Below are 12420 nucleotides of genomic sequence, written 5' to 3' on the forward strand. Positions count from 1 at the left end.
AGAAGAATTCCGTGTTCGGACGTTCGGGAGACTGTATTAGAAGGAGTCATAGAGAATGTACAAAAATTTCGTCGTTATAGACTATGGAGCTATCAAGACTATCTTATTAGAATCAATTGAATGTAGTTTTTGATTATTCTCTACTACAAACTAATCTAATTAATAGAACGTTTGAACTGGCTCAGATGAACTTATGATCGTTTACTGGAACTCTGCTGTACGAGATAAGGGGGGTCGTTTTTTACGTTTTTGCGCATTCGCTCGGTCTATCATAATTTCCACAAAACTTTGAATGCTATCTGATTTTTCTTCGTTTTTTTCTGTGATTTTTTTTTTGTGGTGTCAACTAATTTTTTTAATGCTAGACCAACATTTCAAAAGGGCGTTACAGCCAAAATTTATTCCTTCTGATTATTCGTCCACATATGCAGCTATATATGTATACAAAGAATCAGAAGGAATAAATTTTGGCCGTTACGCCCTTTTCAAATGTTTGTCTAGAATGGATCTAATGGCTCGTTAACATATACGCTAGTTCTAGCGGACAATGCACTATCCGATAATACTAACGCAAAATTAGCATAATGTAAAAAGGAATTGTCATCCGCTAATAGTGTTTACATTATGCTAATTTCGCGCTAGTATTGTCGGATAGGCCACATCCCAGTAAAATGCATTTTGCTAAAAAGCATTTGCAGCACACCAGCACATTAAACGTGTACTTTTGAATTCTTATTTCAATATTCTCGATAAGTTGTTTCGAGTGTTTTGCCCAGAGCTGAACTTCATTGCACACCATCGCGATGAGAAGTAAATAAAAAAATAAATAAAATTGCCATTAATTGAGATTGTGTGTAAGAGTGCGAAGCGCACCAGAAGATAACATTGACGAATATTATTCTCGCGCTCGCGTAACTTCCATCAGTATCAATTTGGCTGCTTTACCGAAGACGTGGTCCCATACTGAAACTGGGAAAATGCTTGTAACGATCACATTAATTGTGTCGGCAGTTACGGCCGTCTATCTGTACTTGACATGGAACTACAACTATTGGAAAAAACGAGATGTTCCTGGCCCAAGTCCATTGCCCGGATTAGGGAGCTTCCCATCGTTCTTTCTGATGAAACGACCCGTGGCGGAGGAAATGGATGACATTTATCAGTGAGTACTGAAAAGACAAAATGCAATCATTCACTTAATATATTTATATGCAAATTCGTCTTGCAGAGAATACAAATCGAAGTACAACTTTGTGGGTGTGTTCAGCAGTAGACAACCACGGATCATGATCACGTCGCCGGAGCTGGCTAAAGATATCCTCTTGAAAAATTTCAAAAACTTCCATGATAACGAATTTGGTGAGATGACAAACAAAGACATCGATCCTCTGTTCGGTCGTAATCCATTCATGCTGAGCGGTGAAGAGTGGAAAGCAAAACGCTCCGAAATCACGCCTGCGTTTACTACGTCTCGAGTAATAATGTGGATGCCACATTTCGTCAATATTTGAATAATTCTATTTATAAATTCACAGATGAAGGCACTTTTCCCATTGATAGAGGATGTGTGCTCCAGAATGACCAAGTATTTGGTGCAAAATCGCGGAACTGCTATGGACACAAAAGAGCTGTCGGCCAAATTCACAACCGACGTTGTTTCCAGCTGTATTTTTGCTTGTGATGCTCAATCGTTTACTAGTGAAAAACCCGATATACGTGAAAATGGTCGAAAGCTAATGGAACAATCGCTGTTCTCGTTTTTAACCATATTGCTTGTGTCTAATTTGCCTTCAATTGCAAAAATGCTGAATATAAGTTTTATTTCGAAATCTGTGGAAAAATTCTTCACTGATTTGATGAAAGACGCTATTCGACACCGCGATGCAAGTGGCACAAATCGCGCTGATTATCTGGACTATCTTATCACTTTGAGAAGTAAGAAGGAGCTATCTGAATTAGATATGGCAGCCCATGGAGTGACATTCTTCATCGATGGATTCGAAACATCAAGTGTAGCCATTACGTTCATGTTGTATGAAATAGCCAAAAATGTTGAAGTGCAAAATCGATTGAGAGAGGAACTTTTGAAAGCTACCACCAAGTCGGGAGCAGTATCGTATGACGTCCTGCTTGAACTCCCATACCTTGAACAGGTTATTAACGAAAGTCTACGACTGTGGCCACCAGCAGCTTTCATATCAAAGAAATGTACAGATCCGATGGAGCTGCCACTAACAGCTAATCAAAGTGTTTCGATTGGAAAGGAAATATGCGCCATCATTAACATTTGGTCGATGCATCGTGATCCGGAGTACTTTGATGATCCATTGACTTTCAATCCCGATCGCTTCAGCCCGGAAACCGGAGGAACAAGTCCGTATCGTGAAAAGGGTTGCTTCATTCCGTTTGGTGATGGACCTCGTCAGTGCTTGGGAATGCGGTTTGCTCGTATGCAGGTCAAACGTTGTTTGTACGAGACGGTGAAAAATTTCAACATTACGGTTAACGAAAAAACGAAGGAACCTCTGCAACTGGATCCAAAGCAGTTCCTCACCTTGCCATTGGGTGGTATCTGGTTGAATTTTGAACCAATATTAAAATGAGAAATTTGTGTTCTTTAGGTTTTCATGACAATGGCACAGAGATTAAATAAACATATTCATACTTTCCATTTATCTTATCAAACTTATCCAGATAAAATTACATTGCTTTTGTCAGCTGGATATTGGTCGATGCATGGTAGGGAAATTTTTTTTCGTGATTTTCGTGAAGCGCATATTTTATTAATTTAACATATACCTAGATTGAATGAGCTGGTTCCAAGCTGGTTTTATTGTTGCTTGTAAATTTAATTTTTGGTGTCTTGTTGAAGTTCATCCCCTAAAATGTTTCCCGAACAAATATGTATGGGAAAATGAAATTTTGCTAAGCTTTTGAGAAAGATTCGAAAAGATGTGGTAATTATGTATTAGAATCTTTTCTTTGTCTACTTTCCGGTGATGAATTGCGCATAACTGCACCAAAGCGGGAATTTGAGTGGTGCAATATTAGAATGAGGACGCTGTCTTTGTTCTAGATCCTAGGGCTTGAGCTTGCGGATGCTGTTGGATAACATAAAATATGTCGGATAACCATTTTAACCTCAAAATTAATTCAACGTTTCAAAATTACTCTGTGGTGAAGTTTTGAACGCAAGCTCAGGTTCTGTCCGGGATTTCTATGATGGCCCGCCACTGTGCCACGGGGCAAATGGCCTCCCTCATCAAGTCACTCATATAATCTTTTGTTGAGGGCCCTCCTTAGCCGTGCGGTGAGATGCGCGGCTACAAAACAAGACCATGATGAGGGTGGCTGGGTTCAATTAACGGAGCCGGTCTAGGCAATTTTCGGTTTGGAAATTGTCTCCATTTCCCTGGGCATAAAAGTATCATCGTGTTAGCTTCATGTTATACGAATGCAAAAATGGTAACTTAGCTTAGAAACCAGTAATAACTGTGGAAGTGCTAAATGAACACTAAGCTGCGCGGCGGCACTGTCCCACTGGGTGATGTAAAGCCAATAAGAGGGAGAAGAATCTTTTGTATCACATTTATGAACGAATATTATCATAGACCAATGCAAGATCTTGACTTAACCTCTATTATCTGACAGTTCACAGAGCTTGTTTACAAGGTGTTAGAATTAAAATCGATCAGCTGGAAATAAAAATCCGTAATTTTCGTTCAAAATCGTTTTGATCCGATTATTCTAGAGATATGTTTTAAGTCCTACCATAAATCAATCACAGCAGACATCAATATTCCTTATTGATCGCCAAACAGTTTTTCCGGAAGCTGCTCCAGAGACTAAGTCCCTGTAAACAAACTCTGTGAACTGTCAACCTACGTCATCATGCACTGGTCTATTACAATCCAATATTCTTTATTTATTATTAATCTGGAAAAAAAGCATTTTCACCCAAATCTAACGATTTGGAAATCTTTCAAAGCATCCGTAAGATTGTCCATCAATACCAAACAAACAACAATGCGTTAATTATTAAGTTATGGTCATTATGGCATTATGGCATTATGGCTACTAGATCTAGCGAGCTACGCATTATCCGACAATACTAGCACAATGAAAATAGGAATTGTCCTAGCTAATAAGCATTTAAATTATGCTAATATAACGCTAGTAATGTCGGATAGAGCATTGTCCGCTAGAATAAGCAAATATGTAAACAGGTCATAAAGGCCACATCCCAGTGCAATGCATTTTGCTAAGAGCATTTGCAAGTGGCACACATCGCGCTGATTATCTGGACTTCTGGACTATCTTATCACTTTGAGAAGTAAGAAAAAGCTATCTGAATTATGCTATCGAAACATCAAGTGTAGCCATTACGTTCATGTTATATGAAATAGCCAAAAATGTTGAAGTGCAAACTCGATTGAGAGAGGAACCTTGGAAAGCTACCACACGCTTAAAATCAATAACACAGAGATGTGTTTGCATCACACAAAACGGACCTAATGCGGAACATCCCCTAGATGAGCGATAGTTACACAGCCACAAAAATAGCTCGTGTGGTTTTATTGAAGCTTGGATTTCAATATTTTCATTCTATTTGGTTCCTCATGAAACAAGGAATCTGTACAAACGTTTACATGTTGAAAAGGACCGTTATCACGACCGTACGAGGCATTTTTGTGCCTGTGTAACTGTCGCTCATCTAGGGGATGTTCCGCATTAGGTCCGTTTTGTGTGATGCAAAAACATCTCTGTGTTATTGATTTTAAGCGTGCACCAAGTCGGGAGCAGTAACGAAAGCCTACGACTGTGGCCAACCGGAGGTTCCATATCAAAGAAATGTACAGAATCGATGGAGCTGCCACTAACAGCTGAGGAGAAGATTGTGTATGGAAAATGGTGCGAAAAAATGATTAGGGCCGTATTGATCACATTACCGCTACACGGCCGTACGGGTAAAAATCCGTTCCCGGAAATGAGAAAATAATTCATGATTTCATGAATCCATCGTGATTTCATGTACAGGTCGGACTCGATTATTCGGGGTTCGATTATCCGGAATTTTAGACTCGATTATCCGGAGTATATTTTTTTTCGATTTTTTTAAACTTTATTTCTCCTAATTTCAGTAATCTAATATGGAACGTATCTAGGTTGTGAGAAGGGCTTGTTTTGTATAATGAAATTTGGCTTGAATCAATTATTTTCTCTAGAACATGTCCACAAACTTCTCGCTTCAGGAAGTTTTCCATGGAAGTCCGTTTCTCTTTTTGTCACTTTCGGATACGAAATGTACCGAAAGGCTATATGTTCGCTCCAAAAACAAACATATTTTGGATGGCTCAGAGATATACCGATCATCTATGGTCGGCAAATTGGGGTGCTATCTATGAGTTTGAATGCACAAAATCTAACTCATTTTTTGGCACTTATCCTTATCCAATTTGCTTGCAACTGGCTGTATTTAATGGAAAATCCTCGTGTCTTATCATTTCATATTTAAACTTGGCCGGACTCGACAGTTAAGGTAAAAATACTATTTTTCCATAAAACACCAGAAAGTCACCGATAGGTGGATTAGGGATCAGGGTTTTTTCCTGAATAATTCCTGACTACACCACTGCAAATAAAATAAATCATAGGTTTTTCGTATTTTATTGCAGATTTGATTATTTGATTATCCGGAGAAAAAAAAAACGATACTCCGGATAATCGAGTCTGACCTGTAATGAAAATATACCATGAATATAAACCATGATTTTATTTCATTTGGATGTTAAGATAGAAAAATTAAAAAAAGTTCAACAGGGGTCTTGAACTCGAGTACACTGAGTGAGAGCTCGGCTTGCTACCTCTCAGCCGGTCTTACTTCTTTGGAAGGGAGTGTTCGAAGTATAAGGGGCGAATCAAATATGACGTCCACTACTTTTTAGACTTCTAGACCCCCCCTTACCCCTCTGTCACGCTTTTTTGTATACCTAATATACTGTCACAAAATCTAAACCCCCCCTCCCTAAAACATCTGACATCATTTTTGAACGACCCCTAATTACAATCATAATTTCATGAACTGACATGATTTTACGATTGTGGGTATGCATTTGTTTCTATACACTGGATTCTGTTTTTACACGATTTACATTTTCTCAATTTTCCACTCATCCTAAATGTTTAACGTATATTAATTATCATGTGATTTTTCTTTGATTTATTCTGGATTTTTTTGAAACATGTTGCAAAGAGTTTGGTGGCAAATTGAAGTCACACGATCAAAAATACGAGCGAAAAAAATCGTGTAAAAACAAAATCCTGTGTATAGGGTAACTTAATGAGGGTAGCATTAAGTTTTCCGTAGCATAGTGGTAGAGCACCCGTCGTATTGGGAGTTGTGCAGGCGATTCCCATCGATAGGCAGTTTTTCGCATATTTCATACATGTTCTTCTCCTCAAACACATGTTTTCAGTCTTCAGTATCGTTTTCCATAATGTTAGAAAATACTTGGAAATACAACATTGTGCGAATAATTTCAAAAATCGTTTAATTTTCTTTTAATTCAGCAGGTGGAACTTGATTGATCATGACTGCCACGGTTTACTTTCTAACTGGCAATCAACTGAGCCACTTGACGTTATATTCTGACAGATGTTAATCGCTGATCGTCTTTTTGCAAACAGTGAGTAGCTGTTATGGAACGTACACACGGTCAAGCAGTTTGACCAACATTGACTCCGCCCCCAAGAAAACGCTTTGGTTGCTGCTTTGTTTGGAAAAAATTTGTTTGAAAAATTGTTTGCTCGGTTGGAAAAAATTAAAATAGTTTTTGATTTTGGTTTGAGTTGTCGGGGGCGGAGCCAAGGTTCGCCGAACATGTTTGAGCATTTGTTGGTCGGCGCATCGGTCGTTCATGTGTAATATTGTTGGTCGAATAAATTGATTGTTCGTGCCGCTGTTGGTAAAACATGATGGATGTTTGAATAAACGAGATGTGGAGTCAATGTTGGTCAAACTGCTTAACCGTGTGTACGTTTCATTATACGTTCAGCAATAAGTTTGATTGCTGTCCAGTAATTAGTTTGCTGATTTCCAACGAATGAATTATTGGCAGTGGCTGATTTTCTACCCGCCGCTGGCACATCTAGGCGCTATAGTATATGCGCAAAATAGCCAGCAAGAGTTAACCGCATGAAATTTGTATGGCGAAAGACATCTAATGCGGGTTTTCTCAAAATTAGGAACTTTTGATGAAAAACTGTTTGGTATCGGTTATGTAAGAAGGTGTCCGCTACTACGCCTACCAAATATTTTTTCGATAAAGGTGCTGCATTTTGAGAAATCGAACCTTAGATGCCTTTCGCCATACTGATTTCCCAAAGTTAACTCCTAGTGTGCCGCTGTAAGCACGCTCAAAGCAGGCGATTCATTGTAATGAATCGCCTGCTTTGAGCGTGCTTACAGCGGCACTAGAGTTAACTTTCTGAAATCAGTATGGCGAAAGGCATCTAAGGTCTGATTTCTCAAAATTAAGCACCTTCATCGAAAAAATATTTGGTATGCGTAGTAACAGACACCTTCCTACATAACCGGTACCAAATAGTTTTTCATGAAAAGTTTCTGTTTTCGAGAAAACCCGCGTTAGATGCCTTTCACCATACAAATTTCTGGCGGTTAACTCATGCTGGCTATTTTGCGCATATACAATAGCGCCTGGATGTGGCAGCGGCGAGTAGAAAACCAGCCACTGCCAATAATTCATTACTGGTTTCCGGCAAATGTGAATTTGCTGACTGGCATCCCGTAAATTGATTAACTGTATTACTGTATTTTTTTCAATAATCAGTTATTCCAGTAAATAAAATGGCTGGAACGAGGCTAGAACATTTGATGTGTAGTTTCCCCTCGTCGTTTTCTTTGCCTTTCTCCGGATAAGCTGAACGAGTTTCCCCCAAGATTCAAATATGACGTCCACTATTTTTTGAGATTTCTAGACTCCTCCTCCTCCTCTGTAAACGCTTTTTGTGTATCTAGTATATGTACTGTCACATAGTCTGATACCCTTCCTCCCGAAAACCTGTGACCTCATTATTGAATGACTCTTGTTTGCGTTAGATTGTTCATCGGCGCATCGGAAAAGGCGAATACCACAAGATAGCGAAAGCCTTCTATGAGTACGATCTTGATCAGCACCGGATCACGATTCATCAGTTGAGGTGTTTGAATGGTGAAGAAACGCACAGCAACATAGGATTTGTAATCATGTGTACACAGTATAAAAATGTTACAGCATATATGATGTAACAAAAAGGCTCCGTTCGATTCGACTCATTTTTCCATCACTTTTTAAAATTACAGGTCGTCGTTACTATGGAGCTTGTATTCAATATTGCATACAAGAAAAAGTTTGTGGTAAAAATAGAGGTTATTGAACACAAAAATATGCGTTCAAATATTTCCATGAAATGTAATTTTCAGAATTTTTAACTGTGTAGGGCAATATTTTTTAATTTCAAAATAAAGATAGAATTGAGATACTGATGATATATAAAGAAAATCATACTTAAAAGAAATCTAATTAATAAAAGTCTAATGGAGAATGCAATCGGATACCCTCGTAAATGGCTGGCTCACCGCTTTCAGCATCTATGTACTCTATCCAACAGTGAATTTGCTTAAAAGAATTATTGTGAAATCGACTGTATATTTTTATTTCGATTTAAAGGACGGCTACGCAGTCTTGAATTATTGAAACAAGATGTATATTTATCCGACGTTTCGACACGGGGATGGTGTCTTCATTAGGCAAAAACCCGGATGAATCCACCTAGTGCTGTTGGTGCCTTTCTCGTGCATACTAGAAAAATTTAAATGAGTAATTTTTAGCGTGTTTTGGGCATAACAAATAGTATTTTGGCCATAACTTCTGATGACTAGTCCGATCTGGCCAATTATCAATAGCAAACAATAGGACAAGATTACCCGTCGAATGGAACCTGTTGCATACACACAAGTTTGTTTTTGGAGTGATCATAGAGCCTTTCGGTACAACTTTGTTGTACGAGAAAGGCAAAAAATACTGTATTTTTCCTCTGATGAAGATACCATCCCGTGTCGAAACGTCGAATAAATATACATCTTGTTTCAGTATTTCAAGACTGCGTAGCCGTCCTTAAAATCGAATGAAAAAGCTTAAATTAATATTTTCTACAAAAAATAATTGGTAGCATTTATGCAGAAAGGTACGCATAGCAGCGGCTTTCGGTAATTTAATTAAGCTGCTTTTTGAATAAAAAATATCTTTTGTTGGTACTCCATGTAAACTGGTATTGTTGTTTATATATGCGAACATATGATTGTATATCGATAATTGCTTGCAAATTCATATGACATTGTCCAGTGCAACACCATTCGCGCTGTATACGACTACCATTGATATTCCCAGTTCATTCATATTTTGTGCAAGTATTCGAGGCGCCACCGCGGAAGGTATAATTCTCGCGCTCGCACAACCTACATCAGTCGTAGTCTGTTAGCTTCCGTGGAGAGCTCGCACCTCACAGATTAAACTCAGATAAAAATGTTTTTAACCATCACCTTAATCGTATCGGCAGTTGCAGCCATTTATCTCTACGTCACATGGAACTATAATTACTGGAGGAAACGAGATGTTCCCGGCCCAAACCCAGTACTCGGCCTTGGAAACTTCCCTTCGTTTCTACTGATGAAGCGGCCGATTGTAGATGAGATGGACGATATTTACCGGTGAGCATTGTAATTTCGCATCGAATCTATATGATTAATACGCAAATGTGTCTTGCAGAGAATACAAAGTAAAGTACAATTTTGTCGGTGTATTCAGCACACGAACGCCGAGAATTTTGATCACATCATCGGAGCTGGCTAAAGATGTTCTGATGAAAAATTTCAAGAGTTTTCATGACAATGAATTCAGTGACATGACAAGCAAAGATAACGATCCGTTATTGGGGCGTAACCCATTCTTGCTGAACGGCGATGAGTGGAAAGCAAAACGCGCCGAAATCACACCCGCGTTTACTACGTCTCGAGTGAGATATTGAACATACCATGTCGATCGGTTTCATCGCTATTGAGAAAATCTATTTATAATGTTTTCAGATAAAGGCGCTTTTCCCATTAATTGAGGACGTGTGCTCCAGAATGACCAACTATTTGAAACAGAACCGTGGATCAATCATGGATACAAAGGAGCTATCGGCAAAGTTTACTACCGATGTTGTTTCGAGTTGCATTTTTGCTTGTGATGCACAGTCATTCACCGGTGAAAACCCTGAAATACGCGAAAAAGGGCGAAAACTCATAGACCAATCATTTTCTTCATTTCTGGTTATTATATTTATTTCCACTTTCCCTAAATTGTCAAAAATTCTGAACATAAGTGTTATTCCTAAATCGTTGGAATCTTTTTTCACCAATTTGATGATTGAAGCCATCCAACATCGTGATACAAGTAGTACAAAGCGAGCTGATTATCTGGACTACCTTATCAGTTTGAGGAAAAAGAAGGAAATATCCGAACTAGATATGGCTGCGCACGGAGTAACTTTCTTCATCGATGGGTTCGAAACATCAAGCGTTGCAATTTCCTTTATGTTGTATGAAATTGCGAAGAACTCTGGAGTTCAAAAACGGTTGAGAGAGGAACTATCCAATGTCAAGACCGAAGGAGAAGCAGTATCTTATGATTCTCTGCTTGAACATGCTTACCTGGATCAGGTCGTTAATGAAGGCCTTCGAATGTGGCCACCAGCAGGTTTTATGTCTAAAAAATGTACAGAGCCGATGGAGCTACCGCTAACGGGAGATCGAAATATTTCCATCGGAGAAGAAATCTGTGCTATTATTAGCATCTGGTCGTTGCATCGTGATCCGGAGTACTATGATGATCCACTGACCTTCAATCCCGATCGATTCAGTCCGGAAACGGGGGGAACTAGTCCATATCGTGAGAAGGGCTGTTTCATTCCGTTCGGAGATGGACCTCGTCAATGCCTGGGAATGCGTTTTGCCCGTATGCAGGTTAAGCGGTGTCTGTATGAGTTGGTTACGAATTTCGAAATCACGGTCAACCCCAAAACGAAGGAACCCTTACAGCTGGACCCAAAACAATTCCTTACCGCGCCATTAGGTGGCATTTGGTTAGATTTTGAGCCAGTTTCAAAGTAAAATAATTTCTTGGTATAATAGGGTTACTGTTCTGGAGATTTGCAATACGCCTAATCATCCTATTTAAATTAAAAGGATAACTTGCACTTGTCTCTTATTTTTGTATTTTGTTGCGTTGGTAAGCATGCATGTTAGCAAATAGAGCCGACGATATTCGAATGTATGATTATTACAGTTATTCCCATTATTGTATACGGCACCTACAACAACGAAAAATACAAATAATTTTGTAAATATTTTTTGACAATACCTACTAATAACAATTTTTTACTTATCATTTGTTTATGCATGTTATCAAATATACTTTACTGACTAATAAAAAACTGGGGAACTAAATCACGACACAATTGGGTTTTTCAATTTTGTAAAACATGTTTGTTTTTTAATTCATTCGAAAGAACACCTTTTTCTGAGTTACATATAACATACACACAGATAAAAATATGTTGTGATTTTAAATGTATTTTCATGCACATATTTGGAACATGCAAATAAACGGAATATTCAATCAAATTGTACTGCTATTTTAAATCGAAATAAATTCAAACTGCGCTCCAATGTTTATTCGTTGGTTGAGAGTAGCTGCGTTTTTACATGTCGTTGAATTTTCAATACTTTTTGCTGTGCAAGATTAATTATTGTTGGGCTTCTTAGGGGAAATGTTACAGAAATAAAATACTCCGCTATTCCATTTACTTCCACTATCATCACTTTGTATCAACAGCAGTAGCGTAGCCAGAAAATTGGTTGGGGGGGGGGGGGGGGGTTCTGAATATTTTTTTCCCGAAAAATTTTTTTTTCTAAAAATGTCTCTGGGGAGGAGGGTTATGCCCAAAACCACCCCCGTGGCTACGCCACTGACAAACAGATACGTATTTCGTTTTCTACTTGAAAACTTCTCCAGTCGATAACAAAACACTGTCAGGCTTCGGCACGAGGCCCTTACGTGAACGGTTCAACTTCTCATAGAACTACCGTGGCAAAGCTACCCCGTCTTTTCGCGGTCTCGATCTTCCTGCACAAGTCTTTTAACTCGATAACATATTTCTCTATGAGATATGCAATTATCTCAATACCCCTAACCACACAAATATTTCAAAATAGTCCTTATTTCCATCTAGAATGCTCTATTTCCTTTCTGTTCCGTAGAGCTCCGTAGCTCTGGCCATCCGGAAGATGCTCCCAGTCGAACCATTCCTCGAGCACGA

General features: G+C 38.7%; 2 protein-coding genes across 2 annotated transcripts; both read left to right on the plus strand.

Moving 5' to 3' along the window:
• The first annotated feature begins 806 nt into the window (after positions 1-806).
• Positions 807-2675, plus strand: LOC134226441 (probable cytochrome P450 28a5). Its single transcript, XM_062707213.1, has 3 exons — positions 807-1162; positions 1229-1475; positions 1536-2675. The coding sequence occupies exons 1-3, from the start codon at positions 978-980 to the stop codon at positions 2601-2603; spliced, it is 1500 nt and encodes a 499-aa protein (XP_062563197.1). The 5' UTR covers positions 807-977; the 3' UTR covers positions 2604-2675.
• Positions 2676-9449: 6774 nt separating this feature from the next.
• Positions 9450-11581, plus strand: LOC134227525 (probable cytochrome P450 28a5). The gene is made up of 3 exons (XM_062709080.1): positions 9450-9769; positions 9828-10074; positions 10145-11581. Exons 1-3 carry the CDS (start codon positions 9585-9587, stop codon positions 11210-11212), a joined length of 1500 nt encoding a protein of 499 aa, XP_062565064.1. The 5' UTR covers positions 9450-9584; the 3' UTR covers positions 11213-11581.
• The last annotated feature ends 839 nt before the right edge of the window (positions 11582-12420 follow it).

This window comes from Armigeres subalbatus, chromosome 3 (assembly GCF_024139115.2).
Source record: "Armigeres subalbatus isolate Guangzhou_Male chromosome 3, GZ_Asu_2, whole genome shotgun sequence".
Classification (NCBI taxonomy): domain Eukaryota; kingdom Metazoa; phylum Arthropoda; class Insecta; order Diptera; family Culicidae; genus Armigeres; species Armigeres subalbatus.

What these genes read in the sequence shown, in the direction of transcription:
- LOC134226441 (XM_062707213.1), top strand. Translation starts at nt 978, where the DNA reads ATGCTTGTAACGATCACATTAATTGTGTCGGCAGTTACGGCCGTCTAT. An exon ending in GAAATGGATGACATTTATCA is followed by an intron (nt 1,163 to 1,228) that starts GTGAGTACTGAA and finishes TTCGTCTTGCAG; the next exon opens with AGAATACAAATCGAAGTACA. An exon ending in CTGCGTTTACTACGTCTCGA is followed by an intron (nt 1,476 to 1,535) that starts GTAATAATGTGG and finishes ATAAATTCACAG; the next exon opens with ATGAAGGCACTTTTCCCATT.
- LOC134227525 (XM_062709080.1), top strand. Translation starts at nt 9,585, where the DNA reads ATGTTTTTAACCATCACCTTAATCGTATCGGCAGTTGCAGCCATTTAT. An exon ending in GAGATGGACGATATTTACCG is followed by an intron (nt 9,770 to 9,827) that starts GTGAGCATTGTA and finishes TGTGTCTTGCAG; the next exon opens with AGAATACAAAGTAAAGTACA. An exon ending in CCGCGTTTACTACGTCTCGA is followed by an intron (nt 10,075 to 10,144) that starts GTGAGATATTGA and finishes TAATGTTTTCAG; the next exon opens with ATAAAGGCGCTTTTCCCATT.